We start from the raw sequence: 27,379 nt of genomic DNA, 5'->3' as shown, positions 1-27,379 counted from the left end.
CTGGATACTCATGCTTCTGCAGGATATAGCCAATAATAGAAAGTTGATAGATTTTACTTGGTTGTAGTAAAGCTCCTCATTAGAAGATCGAGGCTAACTTAAAGGACATTTGTTTTTATCAATCTACCTGTAGTTATTGTTTTAATAGTATTTCGAGAAAAATGACTTTAAACGAACAAATACGAAAACGTCCAGTTCATTTGTAATAGTATGTGCTATTATAAGCTGCTCTGTACTCAACGCGGATATCACTATGTCATCGGAAGATCATCTCTTTCCACCAGACGCGTCGTATCGGTTAAAATTTTTTTTTTTTTTTGGCAACTTTTGTGGGAATTTAATTACAAGTAAACTTACAGAGCCAGCACGTTGCCGCATCGTATAACCAACTACGCTACGGTTGAGAAATGTACACTACCCAATAAGCACAACACCACACCCAGCAGCCAGCTTACGGACACCAATGTGGTGCCCGACGATTGTCCCGTACTCGAACCACCTGCCGCCGGCGTCTCGTCCGGCTCGTGTGGGATAACGTTCTCTTGCGTCAGCTCATCCAACGCCACGATGACGGCATTGCTGACCGTCTTTAGTAGCGGATATTTTCCACTAACCGGCGGAGGAATCGATAGTGCCACCCGATCTCGATCGCCAAAGTCTTTGTACGTGTCCTCCTCCGATGCACACAGCCCATTAAAATCATCCGTATCGATGGACCATACCATCAGTCCAGCCAGCTTTTGACGGACCGCAAACCGTACCTTGTTTGCGATCGAGCGCGTACTATCGTACACGACGACCTGCGACACGGAGCCGTTCGATTTGATCGCTACCATCTCGGATGCGGTCGCGTCCCATTCGAGCGTCCAGTCCGATGGATTACGCTTCAGCTCCTCGCACACCTCATTGTAGCCCATGAAGCCGTTCTCCTTGGTGGCCGGTCCGGGGAACCCGACCTTATCCGACGTATCACCGAGCCGTGCTTTAGCTATTGTGCTGACGAATGTGCGACCGTAGAACGGAAGACCCAGCACAAGCTTGCTGGCCGGTGCCCCGAGCCCAAGCAAATGCTCGATAGAGTACTCCACGTTCAGGAAGTCACGGCTGGTAAGTGGTGCATTAGCACCAATCCGGCCATCCCAGCTGCCGTTGTAATCGTAGCACATAATGTGCAGGAAGTCAAGATACTTGGACAGCTGCTTAACGTCGTACGCTGCGTCGATCGTTTCTTTTCCCGCACCGATCGCCGACGTTAGAAGCAGATTGTTCTTCCGGAACACTTGGCTAAGTTCACGCACGAGCGCTACAAAGTTTTCGCGATCCGCAGGCTTACCACCGCGTTGGGTCGGGTATTCCCAATCCAGATCGAGTCCATCGAATCCGTATTGCCTGAAGTGAGATAGGGAAAGAGAGAATGAGTGACAAAAAAGCGTGGTGAATGTGGCAGGAACTCCGCCAGGCGAAGAAGAGAAATTTCTGAGGCCTTCTGAGGTGAGACTTACTTGATAAAGTCGAGCGCATTCTTCACGAACGCTTGTCTCCGTTCGGGATTGGCCGCAAGGTTGGAATATTTCTCCGAACCTTCGTTCCAACCTCCAATGGCTAGCAGAACCTTCAGATGAGGATGGGCTGCACGCATCCCCGTCAGCTTCTCGTAACCTCCCTTGCCATAGTTATCTTTCAGATCTTGCCAAGCATCTAGAAGAAAGGAAGATCATAGAGTTATTCACTCTAGCATAATGGTTCCTTAAAAATCGTGGAAACTTACCAAGTGATTTGATAGCATTTTTCTCCTCATCCAAACCGGCAAACGCGTAAATGGCATGGGTACAGAGGGTCGGGTCGAACGCATCCAGCGGATAGGATGCACTGCCGGTACGGTATACCGCCCAGGTGGAGATATAACACGTTACTACACGATCATGGTCCGTTACTGTGTATGAAATGGATTACAACGATTAGACTAGCAGGAAATTGTCACAAAAGTTGGGCCTTATGGTGTACTACCGGGTTAGTTAGGGGACGATAGAAAGAAAACCAAATCGCCGCCAGCCGCAATGAAATGGTAGGGCATGTGCAACTGCGAAAACCACTCACCCGAATGCGTCATGCTTCGATGGGTTTCTCGTCCGGGGGCTTGTTGGATGTATACCATGCGCATACACTATACCCTTCGATAAGGCCATCGGCATCGGTGGGTATCGAGTGTAAAAGAGGAAGGTTTCGTGCGGAATCTTATGCTGCAAGGCAAACGACCCACCAGCCGAAGGAATTTTTGCCACCAAAACTATGCTTCCAAACGATGCTTCTTTAGGATTCCTATGAATGTTTTACCTTCGAATCGTTAAAGCATACTTTAAAACCTCCAAACAAATAATAGTTTGAAATTCTTGCCGGGTCGGCAAAGGTACAGAAAACCTCATATTGCTTCGAAGTAACAATGCGTTCCCTTTGTTGGTGGGTTTGATTTCCCGGAAGAAACGGACCTTCAAATACATCGATTCGGCACCGCCGAAACACCAGCGATAATGGATGGGTTACTGTCGTTCCTGTTGTTTTGTAGTTACCGAATCCGAAAGGGGAAAAGCCCAGCTCAACCATCAGCTGGGGAGGCGTACGCACGCGCGGTTTGTTTACAAACGTAAGTAACATGTTTGCTTCACCAACAGAGAAGGAACGTTCATTATCGTTCCGTGTTGTCCGGTGTTGTGTACCGGCAGACTGGTATGGTTTTTTGATACAATACAAGCATTTCATCGTCGTAGGAGTTATTCTCCAGTTCCTGGAAATGTTGGTTCTATGTTGGAAAGGTAGTGAAGTAATGACGAACTATGTTTGTCATGTTTTCATACTAGTATAGGTACAGTTAAAATTAGGTTACAACACCTCTATGGATAATAGATGCTGTTATAAACTTATGTATGGTATCTCCATTACAAGAGACAGACTTTTTTCGACGCAGCTTTTGATCAGAACTAAAACACTTCAACTAATGAAAAGCTTTATTCATTGTTGGACTTTTTACTTCATGTGTAATGGCCTAGCTGTATTGTTATTAATATTTGGAAGTTATTGTAGATTTTGGAGAGTAAATTGGCAATCAAAGTAATTGGATTGCCAATTTACTCGCCAAATTGTTGTGAAGTTTAAAGTCCATATCAAACCTCTAGATCTAGGGGAGGTCCGTTTGTAAGGGTAAAGGTTTAAATCCCATCCAGACTGTTCCTCCGTATTAAGGAGTGACTGTTCAACTATGTGATACAAACAAGTCTCCATTTGATGACCGGGTTAACCTAGTAGGTCTTTAAACCAAGAAGAAGAATGGAGAACTTTTAGGCTAACATTTCAAAATTTGAATATAATAAGAAAAACATAATATGTTAAAATAAGAAAAAACTTTGTGCGAATAGAACAATCAGCATACAGCTTATAGAATAAGATTTTTAGTAAGTCCCACCATAAATATGTCTTTATAAGAGTTTTTCATGCTCTTTTCCCCTATAAACTGTTTAGCTATCTAGATCTAAAATTATCCTCTAGAGATGTTAGGTGTGTTAATGCATAAGAGAGCAATCTAGAAGCTATCTTGAACATCAAATCGAACAAATCGGTCTGTTTATCAGGCGGACCACGCAAAACTCACCGAAAAAAACATACCCTCTCAACCGAAACGTTGTGAGGGATCGTGTAAATTAGCACCTCGTGTCGGTGTCTGGGTCTAAAATTTTCAAAAACTCCTAAAAATACCGATCGTCTTCCCCATATCTTTAATCCCATTCGCCTCTGACCTACACACGGTGTGTGGCGGCGTTGCTGATCCATTCTAGCAGCAGTCCAAATGGTAAAGTGGAGTAACTTTCACGAGGAAACAGTTTTAATTGGCACACACGCATACTTACTGCTAGCAAGACGTGCTGCAAGCAATGAGTCATGAGTTCGCTTCAGTAACGGAATCAATCGAGACCCCGGAAACGAACCGCATAGAACTCTTCGCCTGCTGGAAGGATACATGTGTTTCGAAAAGTGGAGCACGATTAGTAACAGCTTTTAAAGCGTCATCAACTTTTTGCGCTCTGTTCTAAGGAAGTTGTTCCGTGATGAATCACAAATCATCTCAGAGTTCTTGTGCTCTGTTTCATACTTCCCATTTAGAATTCAAAGTTCTGTGCAACTTTCCCAAGAACGCATTGTTCGTATGGCGATCGCTGTTGATCAGTCATCATCATGCCCGCTAGAGCAGTCCGCGTAATTGGACGCGATCAGGAAGTCCAGCGGAGTCGATACCAGGCCTGTTTTTACGACCGTTTCAACGAACTGCTCCAAGGCCACAATCACACCGGGTGCGTGGCTCGTACGCACACAAACACCCGTTGACCAAGAACGCAGATTGGATGATGAAGCCCACCGTCGAAGATGAGGAGAAACTTGTTCTCTATGATGACTCCGAATGCCCGTTACGAAAGATGAGCCCCTGGTGAGGGCTAGCTTTACGTTGTCTTGACATGTGGCCTTTAGGCTCTTACTTTCTAGCGCAGTTGCGCGTAGCGAACGATACATACCTTTAGCGCCGCTCCCAGAACCGCTGTGTAGCAACAGTACCAGCGACAGTAAAGGCATTAGGCAACCAACCCGTGGCAATCGATTCATCGGTTCCATAATGATGTTGTTTGCAGCTTCTGATCTTGCTGATCAGTGTTGTGTTTTGCTTTATCACACTTTTCTTTGACGGTTTCCGAACGATTGCGAGTTGATACCGACACTTGTTACACGGTTTTGCTGCTTGTTTTTTCAGCCACACACTGTTCACACTGGATCACTATCTCACAAACTTTCGCGTCGTGCCGAAACCGCGATAACGGCGTCGAAAAAAGAGCCCAAAATTCACACAACCTTTTTTTGATTTGTGGTTCAACAAAAACGCATCACTATTACGGTACGGTGCACACACCTTATACGCCTTAAAAGCTAAAATATCACACGCCACCGACGATGAAGCAAGTGAAGGGAACCAGACCAGAGTGCAGCTGCAAGAATCGCCACGACATCAACGCGCACGAAGAAACGAACCCTCCTCCTTCTTCTATAGTGATCCGCACGCGGGTAAGGAGGGGGAACCGAGCTGGGGGATGAAGAACGTAGTGGGAGATTGCTGAGGAGAAGCTTTGTGTGAGGAGAAGAGTCGTCACGGCAGTTGTAGGGCGACCGTAGCCTACGAAGTCGCGGACACAAATAAGGCCCGTAGTTTTTCTGTGGCGCTTGTTTGCCACAGTGTGGACTACTTCTTAGCGGCCACCAATACCATCACCGGTGTACCTTTTTTCTGTTGGAACTTCATTTGCTGATGGTCTCGGCTCTCTATTTTATCTCTTCCGTACGGTGGGAGGTTGTCGAGAGAAATCGTCGAAGTGCGTAGCACATTCAAGTTCTCTCTTGCTCTATACATATTTTACGCTGGTCTTTCGATGGATGAATCCATCAGCTCAATTTTGTATGAAATAACATGCGAACGCACCTACCAAGCATAGGTTGAGCGTTCGTGACCCATTTGGGAACTATTCTAGATGAGTCCGAGAGCGTACCGATTTTCGATATCGTTGTCTAGCTTTAGAAAGTAGCCCAGTTCTAGGGCTAATAATATAAGACTTAAAAAAAATTATTTAATTTGTTATTTACAACAGAGTTGAAGAAAATGTTGCGTAATGATATTACAATAAAAATAAAGTAACTTAATATATTTATGTTGGAACTCTTTAACAGAACTTACGGTGGTTCTTAATACGCAATTTTAATGCAGGATTCTGCCGATTTTAGTCGATCGTCTCGGATAAGTTAATTTGAAATGTATGTATACAGCTTAAGACATCAAGAGGAATGTCTCTTTACTGGTTCATGTAGTTTAGATGTACAAAGGGGAAATCATTCTTACACGCAGGCATTTATAGTTTAATTACTTTTACAATAAAATCATTGAAGTTCACAAACCAGATGTTATAAGCAATGTTTGATCAGTTTTTTGTGGCTTAATGGCATTGACCTGCGAATTAACATAACTGCACAAGAACATGTCTAGCGCAGTTAAATCTCACGGTCAATCATCGTGGTCATCGACTAGGCGCGAAATAGCCATGCTAATAAATCGTTCATGCAGAATGAATTAGGCTCTGTTTATATCCATGCCGTCCGATACATTCCAGACGAAGTTGAAAGTTATTGTACAATAGTTTCTTTCATTAGTACTGCTACAGCTGCCTGTATTACACGAGATAAATTGGTCCCATCTTGTGCGTATCTGGTCGACCGACATTACAACTTTTATTCATCTAACAAGTGCATTGCGTTTTCCCGATTGTAACAGACTCTAACAGGAATAACGGAGTGAACATTTTCAAAACATTTTCTAACCCGAAAATCGATTTTTCTTCTCTCCGGTCTGAGATATGTGCAGTTTTATAAAATGGTTCTAACGGTATCTCCCTAACTGGACAGAGTGGTTTCTTTTTTAATCGAATTATGAAACATTTTTAGTAGGTTTTAGATATATTTTCTACAGTGTGCAAAAATTCACACCAAAAGCCCTAACAGTGTGGAAAGACATGTAAATTATGCTGCTAGATATGCATTCGAAAGGAGAGATAGAGAGATTGATGTAAAATTCTTTTCTAACGTTGTGTTCCCCTGTTACTAAAGGACTCGACTTTAATCTTAGTTATGAGTCCCGTAAGCTCATGCCATTTGATCATTCTCTGGGGATTTTGATTGTATTGTGATGCTGTTGTTTGAGTCTACTTTTCCTGTTTCAGCTTGCCTATTTTAGCCACCGTGCACTTTACTACCAAAAACAAAACAAAAAATAAACAGTGGAATATCTAATATCTTACACCATTCATAGAGCTATCCTTTACCTAAAGTAAATAATCCTACACAACACGCTCACACATCATCATCACAAGGCTTAAGAAGCAGAGATTGCCAATTGCTAACTGAGGGTGAAAAAAGATAAACTAAAGGTAGACTTTTGTAGCAGGAATGCGTTTTCCATTTTAACCAGTCTTCACTACTTTTAGCCACTTTGTAACCGCTTAGTATGATTCTCCTATGATGCTAACACTTTTGCTTTTAGCTAGAGTTCCGTGTGTGTTTTCCTTCCGCTTACCTACATGCTTCCCAATATAAATAATGCTGATCGTCGTGAGAAGTAGAAAAAGGAATAGTACAGATCTAAAAAGTCTACAATCTCATCAAAGCTCGCTCGGGGAAAGTGGGTACAAGTATAAAAAGGGTACAATAGTACGGTGATTTTTTCTGAGTAGTAGTATCAGGTAGATAAAAATGTGGTGTGCCGCTATATAAAACGATTATCCAAAAATTGGGAATAGTAAAATGAGGTGCGCGTGTCTATCACCTACTCGCTGTCTGTTTTAAAAGTTAAGCATACAGTAAAATCTCATCCATCCCACAGTAATTGTGTGCTGCTGCGCCGTTAAAAGTATCACTTGAGGATCACCCGATTGACCACTCCATTCAAACCCAATCCATGGCGGATGTCGATCGAGATGCTAGTATTTGAGACGACCGTCGGACGTCGCTAGAGAGGCATGCCGTGTCATCGGAATTGGTGACGGTGGACCGGACGAATTGCGGCTGTCGGATGACTGTAGCAGCGGAACACCGGCGGCCGTTAGCCGGGTCTTAGTGTCATTCTCCTGAAACCGTTCCATAATTTTGGCCACAATCATCGAGGGCGGAATGTGCGGATTACCTAAAGATGGGGAAGGTCGGGAATGTTTAGTGTTGATATGGTGATAGAATTGTAGTTGTTTAAAAACAATACAGCAAACAAACACTTCATTCAAAACACGAAGGCAATATATTAAAATAATTGGCATAATGAATTTACAAATATAAGACAAGTACAAGCGAGCATATACAGTACAGTTAAGAGTAATTAAAATGTTTAGAAAAATAAATCAAACAAACATTTTTTAATGAATATGTACATTTAACAAAATAATGTCATGGATTTAATTCATTAAATGTCAAATTCTTTAGATTCGATATTTACTACATGCAGTGCAGATTTATCAATATATAATGATGGTAAGTAATGCACAATAAATAGAAAGTTATTCAAACACGTGCTATTAATAAGACACTAATAATAATAAGGTACTAAATTACAAAACATTTCTACAAAAAAAAAAAAAACAAGCAAGATGAAAACAAGCAAATAGATAACAGCCACAAACAACAAATACACAGAGAAGGTGAAAAATGCGATTTGTGTTACAGCTTACACGGGGTTTTTCGCGCCCTCTCTCTCTCTGTTTTTGTGCGCCTGTTGCTAGCCACACTTGTTTTGGTATCCTCTTCGCAACTACAGCTTCTCGACGCGATTGTTAATGATATATGCACAAAAGATCGTGTAAAGTACATTAAGTTTGGCGGGGAGTAAGGTGCTAATAGACTAGACTAGCATGTTAGAAACCTCAGCGAATGTGTGTGACGAATCCGGTGACACGAACCAGGCACACATACACAGAGAACGAACAACTCTCGCCTCGTACCGGAACGATCCTAGGTGTGTGTGTTTGATGAGGATGAAATTATGCTAACACGATGTACCCATCGACCATCACCAACCCCAGCAGGACGATTATGAGGTTATGTTTTTATCTTTACATGGGTCGCGACTGAAAGCGCTGCAAAATGTGCAGCTTTTCGTAATCGGCTAATGGGGCGTGAAATTTTGTTGAAAAGGAAAAGAAAGAATCGAAATGAGGAGAAGAAAAAAACGGACGTGATTACGACGAGAGTCACCTTCAGTAGGCCTGGTCTTATATGATAAAGCCTTTGTATGTACTACCCAAGGTCCTAACAACCCACCACCAACTGTTATTCTCAACGGCTTTGTGGAGTTGATGCTGAATAACTCACCTACTAGTCCCCGATAACCGAGAACACTATTCTCATGGATGTGCATCGACAGTTGCTGCTGTCGGAGGAAAGCTTCCGTATCGACTCCACGCACTTGGGATGGTTTAAGGAACCTACGGAGGAGAGCAAGAGGAAATTGATATGTTTTATTAAGAGAAGCGTTTTACGACAGTGTCCCAAATCTATATCCGAACATCTATAAATCAAATTAGTTGTTCAATTGGTCAAGAAATCATACTTGAAGAAAATACTGAAATAAAAGATTATGATCTCCTGTTTAAGACCTCTTTTATGAGAGAAGTATGTAAAACGGATTTGAGCGAACCATTAGATCAAAAGGTCCGATCCGTTAAAAGAGTAATATCATTCTTATAACATATCATTCTTAATGTCCTATTCCCTGCCCGGCACAACCATCACGTTGAAGTAAAATAAAAAAAAAGTTCGATTTTATGAAATAAGGATTCAAATTTGTTGCTCTGTCTGCCCGATCGTCTAGCAATACGGCCTATACGGCCGTCCTTCATGAATAAAAAAAAACGATCATCCGTCGATGATCGTACGCTACAATTCCAGACAGCACTTACCGTTTCGGTATCTTTGCCAACACATCCGTACTGTGCGGTGCCGGTCCAAAGCCCAGATTGAGCAGTATCTTTTCCGGGTCCGGTTTGCGCGCATTCAGCAAACTTTCCACACTCGAGCAACGACTGGAATCGGATTGCAGTGAACTATCCTTTACCAGCATCGTACTACGACGCCTTTGAGACGGTTGCTGCTGCTGCTGCTGTAACTGGTGCTGCTGTGGATCCTGCTGTATGCTAAGCTTGCTGGATGTACGCGGTATTGGACTAACCGGTACGGAGCGGGTAAGATTGTTGATGCTGCCATTGTTGATGCTTGAGCTCGTATTAAGCGACGAAGGGTTCGGACAGCTATTATTGCACTCGCTGATCGCAAACGAATCATCATCATCGTTCATCTCGCTAAAGCTTCGTCCGATTTCCATCAGATTGTAGCGCCGTGCGGTGGCCCGCGGATTTTCACTCGAACTGCGCCCAATACGTCCGATACCCATACGGTGCGTTTTGGGTTTCGGTGGATTAAGGTACGCATCGTACGCGTGGCCCACCATCACTGACGCACCGCCATCGAGTATGTTTTCCTTTTCTTCCTCATCTTCCTCACTGATCATGCCCGGGATAAGTTCGTCTGATTTGGGGAACGATTCGTCGAAAGAAAACTCGTACGCATCGGATGGATCCACATCGACCACGCTCACTTCCAACGGTTCGTGCAGGTGAACCGGTGACACGGATCGTTCATGTTCCGACTCGCTTGCCAGCTCCCTGTCCTCTCCATCATCTGCGGCTGGCTGTATATGTAAAGACTGCGGTGGTGGTTCGTGCATGTTTCGTCCATCGGTACTATCACAATTGCCACTTCCGCCGCTGAGCATTTGGCGAATGTCGAGCTTTTTTGCCTTAATTAATCCATACTTGGCTTTGTTCATGTTGAGCTTGTCGTAAAATTCGTTTAATTTGCTTTTACCGGCCACGAAGCGTGAGGACGCTGACGAGATTCCTTCCTCCGTATTCTTTCCCGTGTCCGGATTTTCCGCAGAAAGCGCACCCTCCGCCACGCTCATTGTAGGACTCTGTTCGACGAGATTCGACCCCGATCGACTAAATTTGCCGAGGAGCGATTTTTTTGACAAAAAGTTCCGAATAGACAATCCGGGTGTTGCTTCCGTTACGGGCGACTGTTTTGTAGCTTCGTCGGATTTGATTGATTTCGGTGTGCTGGTGGCAAGAGAAGAGCTTTCTACCGGTTCCGATGGAACGTTCTTTTTAAGGTTAGCTTCGATAAGTACACATTCCTGTCGATCGGAACGGTCTAGAGTATCGTAAGAAAAGGCAAGCTGCTGCTGATCATCATCCGGCTCCATTTCCGTTTCGTGCGGTTCTACTGTCCCCTCCCAATCGTGCTCAGGATCTAATCCATCCGGTTGTTGCGATCCATCGGCAGCCGCTAACTGTTTCGACCGAGAAAAGTTTGATTCGCATGCCGTCGGCGGACCTTCATCCTCCTGGGTGTTGGTAGGGGCAACGGTATCGACATCTGCCGATCCTCCGGAACTTCCAGCTGTTGGTATTTGTATCGAATCGACCCATTTCTGTACCGAGGCGGGACTTTTCTTTCGCATTTCATCGACGATATCGTTCAGCCAGTACCGTACACGGGATCGAACTAGAAACAATAAAATGGTTGAACACAATTAGTATACAGCTTTGAAAAAGTGGGTATTTTGAGTGAGATTTAAATAACCATTATTTGTGCAACGGCAATAGAATAGGGTGAGAAAAAGAGAAGCTGAAACATCGATAAAGGTCCAACACATTACAGCAAAGATTTTGATAGAAAACGTGCGAAAAACAAAATGGCTTAACGTCAATCCTAATAGGAAGACCTTCTAGAGAGAAAACAATCGAAACTATTATAAAACAAAACTTTGTGTCACTATGGAAAATAGGGTTGCACGTACGTATATAAAGGAGATACATTAATAGGGAATTAAATGCTTTTCTTTATACCGAACAACGAAACGTGCTGTTCTCTTTGGACACAAACACAGAAAATATTAACACAGTTTTTTTCTGTTGACAAATGGTTGTAGATATCTTTTCAAAACCTCACAACAAATACATCCTGGTAATAGAAATTCCCAATTCTAATGCGTCATTATCGGTCTTTAATAAACAAAAAGTAAATATTAATTTCACACCAATATGTGTAATGTCTGATATTCGATGTTAATGTTAACAAACAACTTAACGTGTGAGAAATTTCGTCGCAAGTCTTTCGTCGAATTTGCAGAATTTCATATTAGCAATCATATGGCACAGTTTTGGAGCATATCATAAAATGTAATGTAAGTAAAAAGTGTATTTTTTCTATATGATTTGGTATGGTTTGCAAGGGTTTTCTGATGTTTGATGTCTCGTAGGATCCTGTTTTATCCTACCCAATTTCAATTACGGTTCGACAACTGACTGCATAATGCTGCCAAAATGCTCAATTACAAAGAATCCAAATCAAAATTTGGAGAACAGATGGAGCTCAGATGATTCATGTTCCAAATAAAGAATTATTGTCTCGCACGAACCAATCTATGTATATGCTGCAATCACAACTCCTCTTTAAGAGTTCTATTTATGTTCTAGGGCTAAGGTGTACAGAGCATTCCAGAACCTCAACGATATGGCGATCTTCTACAAATAATTTATTTCACAAATTTTCCACAATAGACTCGTATCACAGACGTCTCCCTAAAAATTCTCAAGGACTCTCACATAGATGCATTGTCTAATTTTGCCACAGAAAATACACGAATCCTCATTTTTTCCACAAACAAAAACCACCGAACTAATCATAACTTCAAAACCGCACAACTCACTTATATGTCTCGAACGGATACGGTGCAACTGTGACGATCGTTCCTCTATCGTATCACCTTTCCCAGCGTCCAGGTATCGGAGCAGATGTTCAATTTCCATTCTTTCCAAAAATATCACCTCAAACATGATTTGCAACCCGAATATGCAACCCACCCCGATGGAGAGCAAATAGCACGTAGATGTTCTCGGAAACGCGACTAACCATGTACTGCCGGACAAACCGATCCGGACGTACACGCAACGGTGCTGATCGCAAAAACCTGTGTGCACTGGTGTGCGTTAAAGTTGCCAACACACTCACTCCCACGGCTCTGGTTAAAAGGGGTGGTTTCGCACGAGGAATCCGTATGGAATCGGAGCAATACCTTGAACACGGGGCAAACACCACATGTTTGCCCGGTGGATCATCGTATACCGGATAGGTGCACATCCTCCTCGTGGTCCACCGAATGTCACGCTCATCCTCACCCAGCCCTCCCCATTGGTGCCCGCTTATCAGGACCATTTATAGAATCATGTCGTGCGTAGCTGCATTGGCACACAGAAAAGGGTAGACCCATACGGTTTGGGCCATTTGTCAACAAATGTCGCGCCGCCAGTAATCATTGAAACGGAAAGCTGCGCACTGGAAGTTATCGCGTGCGCCTGATTACCGGTGGTGTGCAAATATTAAGGTGGAAAACTTAGAACTGCATTCAAAAGAACAGGACAGAAAAGAGAATAATACAGGGTGCCATAAAAGGAAAAGGAAAACGTCATCAGACGTATTTGTATTTGGAGGGTGGTGATTAATGCGAAGATTAGATAATTATCAGCTTCAAAAGCCCAAACAAAAAAAATGTTGGAGCACAATGAACTCGGCATCATAAGAACTTTTGCTTCGAATCTTTATTCAGAAAATTGGGGTATATTTACTAAGATCAACGGGAGCATTGAAATCGTTTTTGTAGAACACGAAATTTTACGAAAAATTTATGAAAAATACTAACAAAATTAGATATTTTTTTGGATTTCTGGACGTGACTATGCGGCTGATAACACTATTATATTTGAACTGTACATAAAAGACACGATACAAAAAATTATTGGATGGTTGAATGGATCGCTAGGACACACGGACAATCGATAAAAAAACATTTAAAATCTCATCTGTTATTTCAAGTCTGTTTATGGGAAGTACTTTCAACAAAGAAACCCCTTCCAAGGTTTAAATAAAGCGGAATAGGATGTGAACGATCGAGCATTTTTGCAATACAGACAGTACTATAAATTATTTATTTATTTACAATTAATAATGACGGTACACTGCCGTATTGTAACAACACTATAAATTATCAAAAGTTGAATAAACAGTAAGCCAATAAGTAAAAGTCCATAGCCACGACTGGACAGCGTGTCATTGTAGCAAAACAAACACATTCCGATGAGATTAATGTAACCGGGCCACCAAGTGCGAGCGCCTGTGTGTTCGTGTGTGTCTGCACCAACAATTCGCGATTCGTCATTTGAATGAACGATCATAACAGTGGGAGCAGGAGGAGGATTGGTAAGCTGATCCACAAACTTCAAGCCGGTCACAGGCCGTAACTGATAATAGTAAAAGTGCACAGAAACACGAGCCTGCACAATGTGCTTCAGGGTGATCCTAGCATCTTCATACACACACCCTCCGCTGACCAACGCTCCTCCCTTTCTCGGGCCTGCATGGATGGCCTCCTGTTTGTCATTGTCGTGAGTAGTAGATTGTTGTCGATGAGTTTTGTTGTTGTCCTAGGTTTAAGTTTGTTTGATTCATTGTTATGTCGATTTTCGTTGTTGTGCTACACCCGGCGGAGAGGCTACCATTCTCGGATCCAATTTGCACCGTTCCCATGGTGGCGGCCGGATATGTAGTGATGCAGGGTGCGGGCAAAGGCTTTGAAGGGTAACGGTGTAAACGAAAAATATTTACCACTGCTATCACCCACCTGGGTTATAAGCGAGCGAAGGAAGGGAAAAATGGAGAGTACTGGCACTTGCATGTGCTTTTTTGTATAGCGTACAGCATGTCCGATCCAAGAGGATGGCGATGAGTAGAATACAATAATATTAAACGATTGGGTGTACGTGACGATCGTGTAAGATTTGTTGTTTTGCAGAGAGTCCAAAAAGTATTAATTTAGCTTATTAGATGCAGCGATAGTGTGGATAGTAACATTGAGCAGAACCTAAATTAATATTGCGTCGAATTTCTCTAAACATTTGTATGATCTTTCAATCTTTTTGGCATCGAGATTACTAGAACCCAACATTACTTTCCTACATCTACTTCAGCTTTTTTACACCATCGACGTTTGTTCTATGTATTTTGTGTAATTTTTTTTAAATTTTGGTTTAAGTATTACGACTCGGTGCCGTATTCTCAGCTCCTTTTGCGCTAATTTTATACAAATTTCTCAAGGCTTTTCCTCTTTGCTTTTTTTGGCTTTTCCCTGGTATACTCGGTTGAATTTTCTATACATGTTGAATACTTTTTCGAACTCACTATGAAATCCGTTTCGATCATGCAGGTACGTGTGATGATAAACATTTGCACACTGTATTACATCGAGAAAAGAGATACGAAAAGAGTAACAAAATTATATTAAAAAAAACCATAATCTTACGAAACGAACTCAAATGTAAAGACATAGGACAGAGGGTTTTTTTTTTGCGAAAGGATAACATCACACTGCTCTGCCGTTACGGTTTACGTTAGTCCGGCAGATGCAGCGGCACATAGTAGAGTGCACAGCTAAAACATTCAGTGCTTCTATGGAGATGGAACAAACCGTTAGCGGTACCACGAGCCGAGCTGGAGCTGTCCGCAGCGGTAACCGCATCTGTGCTTTCTTCCACTGCCAACTCTGTTGTATGGCACGGTGGCCGATGTACTGTGTCAGCATCCAGCACACCCTTGTCAAGTTGGTGATCTTCCGTACGGTGCTGCTGCTGCTGCTGCTCCGCCAACGATCGGATAAACTGTCGATCCATCGCTTACTGCGTGGTTGACAAGGTTACTCGACCAACGCGGGTGTAGAGAAAAATCGTACAATCAATACTAGCCAAATTTGGTTACCAGAGGCTGTGCTGCTGCTGCTGCTAACTACTGCTGAAAAGAGTAATAGACTCCAAGGGATACCCGTGCTTCACGTTTTACGAGGTCACTAGCAAGTCTATCCAATGGCGTAGATGACACAGTGACACGGCGGATATGGTAGGTTGATGTTAATGAATTGTCTCGCGCTCATGGATATCCTTGGACGAACAGAACACGAAGTAGCGCTTTTCTTCTAGCGTTCCTGACAATGAATCAGCGCACATATTGCACATCGGAGGGACGGATAGGGAAGTGGGTAAAGTTCTTACCTTATGGATTTTCTCTCTTCCCAAGTCAAGGACGCCGTGTGGACGCCTAATGGCTGGATGATCGTGAGTGCAGTTGATCTCTCGCGAAACAAAGCCGCACTGGGTTGCGCTGGGTTACATGTACTCTAGGCAGCTGCTGTTATTACTTCCGCCAATGCAACTACTCCCATTGCCTTCGGATGGGTTGCCCCAGCTGCGCTGCTGTTGTTGACACCGCGGAACACTTTTTTTGTTACTGCTGCTCTACTCACTCACTGCCACCGTTTGCGCTCGTTGATCACCAAAACTTTCCGTCGAAATAACGCACAGCTCACGACTGGCTGCAATAAAATTTACACCTCCACGTTTTTGCAAAAAGGCCACAAACAAAAGGAAAAACAACACGAACGAAAATTAACACCTACGAAACCCATAAAATATATCTAAACAACATCACCATTCCTTTCGGGTAAGCAGCCCAGCACATGACAGCTGGGTATTTGACAGTTCTCGCCTGTCAGCTGATTTGTGTTGTGGTTTGTGGCACAGTGGGCGTTCGCTTTGAAATTAAATGCTTTTCTCTTCTGAATTTACGCACTTTTTGTTTATATTTCGAAGTATATGCCATGTGCTCTAGCAAGGTGATCAAATTTAGTATAATTCTTCAATTTTATTCTTCTCCTTCTTCTTGGCTTAACGACCTCTAAGGTCACGCCGGCCATCGAAATAGCTTACTAGACTGCCGATACCACGTAGTTGGTTAGTCAATCCTCACTATGTATGGGGGGACGGTCCGGATGGGATTTGAACCCCGGTCTTGCCGTTTGAAGACCGGCACCGCTGTCGCCTATACCTCCGGGCTGCCCCAATTTTTTTTACGGATTATTTAGAGGGCAGTTCTGTTTTTGCTTTGTTGAAGCCCATCTTCAGGTATTTACATTTTATGAAGTCGTGTGTTGTGTTAGTGTGTTAATAATTACACATTTTGTGCATTTTTTGGAACTGCAAAATTATTTCTACTTTTTATTTACTGTTAATATTCGGGCTAACGACCTTACTAGCTCAGGCCGGCCTTCGAATGGCTTACTTTACTAGACTTATAGATATCAGGTCCAGTCGTGTGAAGACCGGCGCTCCTAATCCGCCGCCAGAAGATCCTCATTCGTATTTGTATTGTTCGATAGAACTCTCCAACAGAGCAAATATTTTTTCCGGTGTCATACCGCTACCTATAAACAGGGAACACAGAGTTTTTCGATTAAAAAAAAACACAAAACATCACAATTACACTCCTTACTCATATGTAACCATGTGTCCGGTAGTCCAGCATCTCGCCGTGCCGCACGCAACGCGTTCCGAACGGCATATACAACCACGGGACTGAGTGATAACGCCGGTTCACCAGTCGCCTTCGAACGCAACACACCACCCGTGTTGGAACTCTTGCTTAAAAACGACACCCGAAAGTCAACCGGGATATCCCGATGACCTGGTATCTTATAGTTCCAGGTACGGTTATTTATAAGCGCACCATTTTTAGGATCATACACCAGCGCTTCGGTCAGATAGTATCCCAAACCCATCACGAATGCACCTTCGATCTGTCCGACATCAATGCCAGGGTTGAGACTTTCGCCAACATCCTCCAGGATGTCAACGCGCCGTACAAGCACCTGCCCTGTAAGGACATCCAGCTCGATCTCACCACACGCCAGTCCCCAGATGGTGTAGGTACGCATGTCCGTTGGTGTGGCGTAGAATGAAACCTGTAGGTCCACATCGTCCATGTTGGCATTGCGGACCATATCCTCCCAACTGGTACGTCGCAGTAGCGAACGATAGGGCCGGAGTCGTTCGAGGAGAATCTCACAGCATCGTTTGACGGCCTGCAAGGTAAGTGAGTGTGTTAGACTGTTAGAATAAGCATTAGCAAAAATTTAACTTTCATTCGGTAAACTTACGAAAGCCACACCGTCCGTTGCCTGGGTGTGTTGGGATGCATTGGAGTTAGCATTCAAAAGGCTATCAGTCGGATGAACGACTATCTTCTCAATCGGTATACCCAACAAATGGGCAGCCACCTGTGCTACCTTCGTGTTAATTCCCTGACCCATCTCGATGCCACCGTGTGTAATCGATACGGTACCATCATCCGTGTACACCGACACTACGGCATTTTTCATCGAATTTAACTCCAGCGGGTATTGCATCGGCATGATCGCGATACCACGCTTGCGCCAACGATTTTCCTCATTAAACTGCCCAATCTGGCGCTTCCGATCGTCGTACTCAACCTGTCGCCGGAAGCGAGGCAGCAGAGAGTGCATCTTGTTCTCACGTGAAATATTTGCCATCCGCACGTCTACCGGATCGAGCCCGGTACGGTGCGCGATATGCTCCATAATGTTCTCCACCATTGCTATGCCCTCGGATGTACCGGGTGCCCGAGCCCATGTGTTTGGTGGACAGTCCGTGCGGGCAATCTTTGTGCGCAGCTTCCAAAAGTCCGTACGATAGCAGTTCTTGAACAGATCGCTTGTAACTCCGCCGAGCATCACGTTCAACGATGCTCCAGCATCGTGTATGAAGGTGTGCGAGAGGCGTCCGATGCGTCCGGCCCCATCGAACGATACCTCATACTCACTAACGCTCCCGCAACGCTTGCCGGACCCGGACATTGCCGTCTCGAGCAGAAGTATCATCCGAACCGGCACCCCAGTACGGAATGCTGCCACCGCACAAGCACACGCTATCTGGGTCGCTCGGGTTAGTTTCGCACCGTACGCTCCACCAACTCGTCGAACGGTAAGATTGAGTGTACTTTCGCGTACCTGTAGCGCTTGGGAAACGGCGATCTGTACATGATCGACCCACTGAGTCGCACAGTACACATCCATCGAGTCAGCGTGCGGAACGCACAGAGACACTTGCGTTTCCATCGGGCTATGATACTGACCACGAAGATCAAACCGTCCACTGATCGTGTTCGGACCTTCCTTAGCCACGTGATACCGTACCCCATGTCGATCGTATGGTTGATCACTGACACGGCTATAGTCTAGCGCATCCACCACGTCCTGCACGGTCGGCAGAATGATCCTATTGCCGGCACGTTTGTACTCGATCCGAACCAACCCGGCAGCTTTGTTTGCCAGCTCAAAACTCTCGGCACAGATCATCCCCACAACCTGACCCGCGAACTGTACCTCACCGCTGCAAAAGATTTCCTCCACCTCGGGGAAACCCATTTCGAGTGGCATAAAGTTGTTGAATCCGGGAATGTCCTGTGCACAGAAGAACGCCCGTACACCGGGTAATGCAAGCGCTTCCGATGCGTCGATCGTTACGATGCGGGCTTGCACTTCGTTGGACAGTACGAGAGCACCGTGCAGTTCGTTCGGCAAAAGTGGCATATCGTTGATGAACACGGCCTCTCCGGAACACTGTGCTAGGGCTTCCAGTTTCGGAATGCTTTGTGTGAGTGGCCAACGTTTTTGGTACGTATCATACGTTTGTTGGCCGGTAGACACGAGCGGTCGTTCGATAGGTTCCGTTCCACTGCGTAACGTTCGTCCGATGGAAGGGTGAACACTGAGCGCGAATCGGTAAAGCTGGCCGAGGGCAAGCTGTTTTCTGTACGCTGGAGATGCATCCGGTAGTACATAGTCCGGTTTAAGCTCACGCTCAAGAATCCTCAACGCTTGGGAGAGCGTGAGCTCGTCGAATAGGGGTTTCCCGGTTAGGTAGGACTCCGTTTGCTGAGCATGTACGAAGGAAGGATTAATGCCACCGAAGCAGATGGAGATGGAGGTGCAGAGCTTCCGTTCGGGACAAAGCTGCAGCAGAAAGGCACCGTTAACGTAAGCCCGTGAGTTTTGGGCAACGGGCATTATTTTGTAGGAACGAAGTGTCGTGCTGACATGATCGTGCGGTGGCAGTCGGACAGTTGTTAGTATTTTCTTGTGCATGTTCAACTTTAGAAAGTCTAGCGGTGAGACGGTGAGTACTTCACTGTCGGCAGAGGATACTAGAAAAACAAAAGAAAGGGACGTTTAAAGTTTGAAGCTATTCGAGCTCCCTTCGCAACGAGCAACTTACCAACGGTCAGCTTTGCTCCGACGGTTTCTAGCAGTAAAAATAAATCGGATGGAAATTCTGGATGCTGATGCTTGATCATTAGATTTCCCGCAATCGTACCGACGTTTCGTACCGGCAGATTGGCGATCTTTCTTACATGCTTAGCCATGGGTATACAGTAAGCGAAGCTGAGATATTCTTCAGCAGTACGCTCTAGCAGGTCAATAAACTCCGTCAATGTAACACCAACTCCAACGACTAGCTCCCGATCGAACGTGTGTCGGTGCAGTTCTTCGATGGAACTGATGTCTATAAAGATCTTTAATCGTTCCGACCGTCTATACACTCCATGGCCAGTGTTTCCTCCGACGAATGTGTAAAGATCGTCGCTGGTGATCGACGTCTCCAGTACATCGAACGTTTCCGCAAGTGACGTCACTTTATACCACTTGCGCCCATCGGCAAACGTGAGACAACGCGAGGTAGATGCAGTCTTGGGTGTGTCCTTTACCAGATCTTCAATGTCCACGATCGGAGGTTCCTGATCCTTCTCTTGAGCGAACGATTTAAATGCATCCAGTATTGATCGGTAACCGGTACAACGACAAGTATTCCCATCGAATGCCTGTTCTATCTGAGCTGCAGTTAGGCTTGGTTCTGACGTTGCATCCTCGTCCGATGGCTGATCACGCTTCCGGGCTGCAAGTAAACTGTACATACTCATCACCATTCCGGGTGAGCAGTACCCGCACTGGGATCCACCATATTCTGCAAGCCGCCGTTGAATCGGATGATAGGAATCCTTCTTATGACCGCCAATACCTTCAACCGTGAGTATGTCCTGTTCGTGACAGGAGAATACCGATACTAAACACTAGAGAAAAAAGAAGAGGGTATTACACTGCAAGGTACTTTATAAAGCTCTCGGTTACCTACCGAATTAGCGGCCCATGATCGGCGTTCCCGCGTGACAGGATGATGCCCGGATACGGTGACAACACACGCGCCACATCCACCCTCCCGGCACATAAACTTGGTACCCTTCAGATGTGCATGGTTACGGATGAAGGTGTTCAGTGAAGTGTCCACCGGGACGGTGGTTGTGTTTACTTGAACGAGGCATCAAAATGGATAGCTCCGATAATTTATCATACAAATAATAGCGAGAATTAAATGGATCGTGCCCACGGGGAGGGACGCTATTCATGATCATAAACCTAAAAGCGAAAGTAATATGCAGCCTCGTGTCGGCCGCATTGATTTTTACAACCGTAGAATCCTCATTTTTTTACGTTGATTGTGGTTTAGATCGTTACGCTCGATTGCGGGTCGAGAACGGTAATTGTTAGTTTAGTTAGAACTTAGTTTAAGCAATTAACTGGTCTGGTGGAATATGTTACGTTGGGTCACCTTCAGCAGTTTGATTTCGTTAAAGCTGTGAAAATTGGCACGAGTCATGTATTCTTCTTCTTCTTGACTTAATGACCTTCTAGGTCACGCCGGCCGTCGAATGGCTTACTCGCAGATAACCACGTAGTTGGATAGTCAGTCCTCACTACGGGGGGAACGATCTGAATGGGATTTGAACCCCGGATGCTGCCGTGTGAAAATGACACCGCTGTCGTCGCTACCACCACAAGCACGAGCTATGTATGAACAAAATATTAGCTATAGAAAAGATTTAGTCAAGTATGATGAGTTTAAAAGTCGATATTACGGACCATTACGGATAACACCTAAAATACACCGGAAATTGCCACAGAGTGTCTCTAAGCTACAACTCAATTCACTAATGAATTATGAAATATGATCAATTCAATTAAAATACATCCGAAACAAGTTGGGCACATACTTGGGATGCTTCCAAATACCACTTTTCAACCTTCACTGGTCACTGGAAACTCTCAAGTCTTTACCCGGTGGTAAATTAAGACACATTTCGCCCAACTGCCAACGCTACATTCCGACAGCGATGCATTCCATCGCCCTGCCAGATAAATTCACGCATATGAAACTCGATCACAGATTCGCATCAGTTGCTCCTGCTTACCCGTGTACGGACGGCCATTGATCGTGAGGCGTACCTCAGCGCCCATACTTATGTTTCCCGCCATAGGAGCACGAGCACACGCACCAGCTCACTGAAACAAACAAATTGATGGTGAAAGTGGATACCGAAGATACAGCTACTAAACCAAAGCTACACTCCGTTTGGCCACACGTTGTGCACTCGATCGAGGCTACCGGGGAACTGGTGCCGATTTTTCGAAACCATCGAACGGGAACCCAACCGAGGAGTGCGCGTGTACGCAGTTTCGCGTGGCGTACCTCCCGACCGTACTACCCTTGTTCGGTAGTAGTACTTCCATTTAAAAACAACATAAGAAAACTGTATCCCCTGATATACAAGCAGGTGTTTATCGGTTCTATATCCACTCGACACCGTGAAAGGACGATTTGGTATTCATATCCCCCCCGCCCCGAACGTTTTCACATACAGAGCCTCACAGACGGTGTAGTTGCTCAGTGAGGCGTACAATATGGTGGAGTGGGTCTTCACAGATCCACGAGTCGAGCTGGTCAGTTGGTCTGCAAACATCAGTCTTGGATTTGCGCTTGAATTGCGCACTCGGAACAGTGTCGTCATGCACGTGAAGTTTACGATCAACGGGAAGCTATACCAGGGTATACGCACGCAGGCACACACGCATCCCTTTACTGTAACGCATTCATTTCTCGCTCTCTCTCTCTCTCTCTCTCTCTCTCTCTCTCTCTCGTTGTATCTTCCGTTGTGGACAGTTTCCCCGGACCAGCTACCGATAGATACGACGCTGAACACCTTCATACGCACCAAGGCACATCTGACAGGTACCAAGTTTATGTGCCTCGAAGGTGGCTGCGGAGTGTGCATCGTGAACGTGGTCGACACTCATCCGGTTACCAAGCAACGCATCACCTTCTCTGTGAACTCGGTTTGTGAAGAATCCGTGTTGTTACTAGTATTCCGTGTTGCTTATCGGATCTTTTAAACGTTTTCGTTAGTGTCTATTTTCGGTATTCTCCTGCCATGGCATGGATATCCTCACGGTGGAAGGTATCGGCTCGAAGGCCACCGGATATCATCCGGTGCAGGAACGGTTAGCACAGTTCAACGGTACGCAGTGTGGTTACTGCTCACCCGGAATGGTGATGAGTATGTACAGTCTGCTCGAAGCCAACAACGGTAACGTTACGATGGAAGACGTTGAGAAGGGTCTCGCTGGGAACATCTGCCGCTGTACAGGCTACCGACCCATCCTGGATGCGTTCAAATCCTTCGCAATCGATGCTCCACCAGAGGATCAATTGGCACGCCGGGCTCTCGGTATCGTTTGTCAGCCGGACATTGAAGATCTGCCTCGCGCGAACTGTACTGGATGTGAGCGAGACTGTTCGGCCAAGAGTTGCTTCGATGAAACGGTGGAACTCCAGTTCGTCCCATCCGATCGGCGGTGGTTTCGTGTGCGTACTGTGGACGAGATTTTTGATATCCTGCGCGAAGAGAATGCTGGTGTCGGTGCGTACATACTCGTGTCCGGTAATACGGGGCATGGCGTTTACAGGCGACGGAAGGATTTGCGCCTATTTATCGACGTACGTAATGTGGAGGAACTGCGCAACTATTGGATCGGTAGTTCCGTCATCATCGGTGCTAATGTGACGCTGAGTGAGTTGATTGAAATACTTCGTGAAGCAGCACGTACCGATCGACGGTTTACGTACTGCGTGGAACTGGCACGGCACGTCGAGGAAATCGCACATCCAGCGGTACGGCATGTCGGGACGATAGCCGGCAATCTGACGCTTAAACATCGCCACCCCGAGTTCCCGTCGGACCTGTACGTACTGTTCGAAGCGATCGGTGTTGAGATGACGATAGGTAAGTGTGTAAGTGGATTGGAAACTGCAAAGGGAGGACCCACCTTTACTTTCACCGTACCGCGTACACTTTCCTTCGCTCTCTAGCTTCACCGAGTGGTGCGATGGAAAAACTGTTGCCTGCACAGTTTCTCAGCTTCAACATGCACAGGCGCGTGTTGTTGAACGTTACGCTTCCTCCGCTCGATTCGGACCGGTGCGTGTTTCGTACGTACAAGGTGGCGGCAAGGGCGCAAAACGCAAGCGCTCATGTTAACGCCGCCTTTCTGTTGCGACTGTGCGTACGCAAAATAAACGTGGAACAGGCACACCTGTGCTTTGGCGGTATTGGACCGAAGGTAAGTATGTGTGTGAGTGATGAGAAAATTTTCATCGATTCCTTTTCCAATGCTGTAATGGATCGATAAGTTTATTAAGGAACAATGGTTGCTTCGTTTGAAGTATTGCATCTGAAAGTACAACGTGCATTAATAAAATCGTAGCGTTTGTTTAATTATAGATGGCGCTACTAATGTTTTCAAGCTGTTAATATTTAGTATACACAACAGAATTTAAAGGCTAAAGGCTCGTAAAATTTGGCATTAATTGTTTTTGTCGCTTTTGAAGCAAATCAAAAGACTTCGTTTTTTTTTCAAGACGACGAACCTACGAAATAGCATGCGATCCATGTGAAAGTGTTAATCAATTTAAAGCGGGGATTGTCCGGTTTCTGTTTAATGGCATGTTAGCTCTAACGTACTGTGGCGAGGCAAGCGGAACGGAGCCAAAAAATCTTCTGATTATCTGCTTTATAACTTTTCATAAACATTTTAGCAAAAATTTTAGCACAAAAAAAACAATACAGCTTCCTCCAATGATTTCACGTCCTATTTCTACAGTTTTCTCGCGCCTCCCGTACGGAACAGTATCTAGAGGGAAAGAATCCGTTCAACAATGTTATACTGCAGGAAACGCTCGCCGTACTAAATGCTGAACTAGCCGGTGGGCAAACTGAACCCACGCCTGATGCATCCTACCGCCGCCAGGTAGCAGTCGGTTTGCTATATCGTTTCGTGCTTCACATTGCCCCGCGTGATCGTCGTATAGCCAATCCGATAGTTCGCTCCGGTGGATCAGCCATACCACGTCCACTCTCAACCGGTGCCCAGTCGTTCGATACGTATCCATCTAACTGGCCTCTAACACAAGCACTACCGAAGCTAGAAGCCTTCCAACAAACAGCTGGTGAAGCGGTGTACGTGAATGATCTTCCAAGCCGACCAGATGAGTTGCATGCCACGTTCGTTCTGGCAACCGTAGCACGTCGTCAGATTCTATCACTTGATCCATCCGCTGCTCTTGCAGTTCCGGGTGTGGTCGCGTTCTACTCTGCCAAAGATATACCCGGCCAGAATGATTTTGCATCTTTGAAAGGTGGCATCAATTCCCCTTTCCCATTTCGGAATGTACGTGAGGAGATCTTGTGCAGCGGGAAAGTCCTGTACCATGGACAACCGATTGGTATTGTGGTGGCGGAAACTTTCGAGCTGGCAACGGAGGCAGCAACGCTGGTAAATGTTTCGTATGGAGAGTCGGATGGCGAACCAATTCTTCCAACCATTGAGGATGTGTTTGCTCACGGCTATACAACGAACCGGTTCCTTACACTTGAACCAGATGTCGTTGGACGATCGTACAATCGACCGGGAAGTACGTCGGGTACGGTGAAGATATCTGGTAGATGTCACTTCCGCAGTCAGGCCCATTTCACACTCGAACCGCAAACATGTCTCTGCATCCCGTCGGAGGATGGAACCGGAATGGAGGTGTACAGTGCGACGCAGTCTAGCCACATGGTGCAGGTAGCTATTGCGAAGTCACTTCAACTACGCCAGAGCAGTATCCACGTAATCGTACGCCCTGTAGGTGGTTCATACGGTGCGAAACTGTCCCGTGGGGCTTGGGTGGCGAGTGCCTGTGCCCTGGCGGCATACCGTAGTCGACGTCCAGTTCGGATGGTTTTACCATTCGAAACGACAATGCAGGCGATTGGCAAGCGCATCGGAGGCCACTGTGAGTACGAGGTAGATGTTCGACCAGCCGATGGACGTATAGTACGCCTGTCCAACACATACCATGAAGATTTGGGTGCGTCTCAGTACGAAGCAATGACGATGCTGTTCCGGGAAGCGTTCCGCAATTGCTACAGCGATGACAGCTGGAGGCTCCGGCTGCGTGGCGTTCTTTCCGACTCACCCAGCACTACCTGGTTGCGATCGCCTGGTACAGCGGAATCGATCGCCACGATCGAAACGATCATGGAACATGTAGCGTTTGTGACCGGGCTCTCACCACAAGTGGTACGTCTCGCCAACATGGAACCGGGCAGTAGCATTGCTACTTTGCTGCCTACCTTCTACGAGCAGGTAGATTTTAAGGTTCGGAAAGCTGCAGTAGATCGATACAACGAAACAAACCGTTGGAAAAAGCGAGGAATCGCAATCGTTCCTATGGGACATCCAATCCGTTACTTTGGTGGAATGAATGCTTGGGTTTCGATCTATCATGTAGATGGGAGTGTGGCCGTCACGATTGGATCACCCGAGATAGGACAGGGCGTCAATACGAAGGTTGCGCAAGTTGTGGCCCACACACTCGGCATTCCATTGGCGTTGGTTAAGGTGAAGGCTCACACATCGAACGGTTCACCAAACGCGTTCATTGAGGGTGGTTCCATCAGTACGGATCTGGTTGCATATTCTGCCCGCCGGGCCTGTGAAACACTGCTCGAACGTATCCGACCCGTCCGGGACGATAATCGTACAGCACCGTGGGAAGCAATAGTGCAGACGTGCTACCAGCGTCGTATCGATCTGTCTGCCTCGTACAACGCCAAACGGGCGGATCTGCGTGGTTACACCGTGTGGGCACTGTGTGCAGTTGAGCTGGAGATAGACGTACTTACCGGACAGGTGCAACCGATCCGTGTGGACATTCTTGAAGATACCGGAGAAAGTATGAACCCACTGCTGGACATTGGACAGATCGAGGGTGCATTCGTGATGGCACTGGGCTATCATCTACTGGAGGAGCTTCGATATGATCGTGGAACTGGTGCACTAACGAATTTCCGCACGTGGAACTATAAGCCTCCGAGTGCAAAAGACATACCCCAAGACATGCGTGTACGATTGCTGCAGAAGAGCTCCAATCCGGCTGGTGTACTCCGGTCAAAGGCAACCGGTGAACCGGCGTATAATTTGGGAATTACGGTGCAATTTGCACTACGCTACGCGATTGCTGCGGCACGTCGTGATGCTGGTCTACCGAGTGAATGGTTTGAGCTTGGTAAGTAGTGCACAGAAGTAGCAGATATCATATGTGTTAAATAATTATTTGTAATATTCTGTTACAGCTACTTCGTTGACGCCCGATAAGATACTCGCGCTCACCGGTACAACAATCGATCAGTTTGTACTGCATTGAAATGATGATGGAAGGTAAGCGGACAAAAACGATTTAGATTCAATAACAACTGCATGTTAGCATTGCATGAAAAGTTCGCGTACTAACACCTTTTTTTTCACGACACGAGATTTTTCGTAATAGAAAGAACATCCAGCAAGAGTCAGCTTTTTAATGGCGGT

The 27,379-nt window shown here is 45.5% G+C and overlaps 6 protein-coding genes across 9 annotated transcripts in view; 3 read left to right on the top strand and 3 right to left on the bottom strand.

The window, feature by feature from the left end:
• Nucleotides 1-27,379, top strand: part of LOC126561112 (gamma-soluble NSF attachment protein) — a 487,575-nt gene that overhangs the window by 30,009 nt on the left and 430,187 nt on the right. The window lies entirely within an intron of this gene.
• The window catches only part of LOC126562375 (arginine kinase), a 310,846-nt gene that overhangs the window by 63,858 nt on the left and 219,609 nt on the right, over nt 1-27,379 (top strand). The window contains exon 4 of one of the 4 annotated variants that reach the window (XM_050218854.1): nt 21,144-21,154. The exons of the other annotated variants lie outside the window; for them this stretch is intronic. The gene's annotated coding sequence lies outside the window, so the exon portion shown is untranslated. Of the gene's footprint in view, nt 1-21,143; nt 21,155-27,379 lie in introns of those variants that run through there. 4 annotated transcript variants of the gene reach the window in all.
• On the bottom strand, nt 390-6,096 carry LOC126565960 (probable chitinase 2). Its single transcript, XM_050223159.1, has 5 exons — nt 6,087-6,096; nt 4,560-4,685; nt 1,769-1,933; nt 1,503-1,698; nt 390-1,389 (listed from the first exon to the last, which is right to left on the bottom strand). Exons 1-5 carry the CDS (start codon nt 6,094-6,096, stop codon nt 390-392), a joined length of 1,497 nt encoding a protein of 498 aa, XP_050079116.1.
• LOC126565958 (uncharacterized) lies at nt 7,557-15,404 on the bottom strand. The gene is made up of 4 exons (XM_050223158.1): nt 15,203-15,404; nt 9,522-11,184; nt 8,935-9,047; nt 7,557-7,759 (listed from the first exon to the last, which is right to left on the bottom strand). The coding sequence occupies exons 1-4, from the start codon at nt 15,402-15,404 to the stop codon at nt 7,557-7,559; spliced, it is 2,181 nt and encodes a 726-aa protein (XP_050079115.1).
• LOC126565957 (xanthine dehydrogenase-like) lies at nt 16,917-21,931 on the bottom strand. The gene is made up of 6 exons (XM_050223157.1): nt 21,886-21,931; nt 20,772-20,950; nt 19,857-20,709; nt 17,720-19,785; nt 17,056-17,644; nt 16,917-16,987 (listed from the first exon to the last, which is right to left on the bottom strand). Exons 1-6 carry the CDS (start codon nt 21,929-21,931, stop codon nt 16,917-16,919), a joined length of 3,804 nt encoding a protein of 1,267 aa, XP_050079114.1.
• Nucleotides 22,414-27,218, top strand: LOC126565956 (uncharacterized). The gene is made up of 6 exons (XM_050223156.1): nt 22,414-22,520; nt 22,635-22,807; nt 22,878-23,754; nt 23,841-24,091; nt 24,632-27,080; nt 27,148-27,218. The coding sequence occupies exons 1-6, from the start codon at nt 22,481-22,483 to the stop codon at nt 27,216-27,218; spliced, it is 3,861 nt and encodes a 1,286-aa protein (XP_050079113.1). The 5' UTR covers nt 22,414-22,480.

The sequence above is a fragment of the Anopheles maculipalpis genome, chromosome 3RL, assembly GCF_943734695.1.
Source record: "Anopheles maculipalpis chromosome 3RL, idAnoMacuDA_375_x, whole genome shotgun sequence".
Lineage (NCBI taxonomy): Eukaryota > Metazoa > Arthropoda > Insecta > Diptera > Culicidae > Anopheles > Anopheles maculipalpis.
Note: the sequence above shows the minus strand (reverse complement) of the source record. Positions and strands in the feature narration are given on the sequence as shown.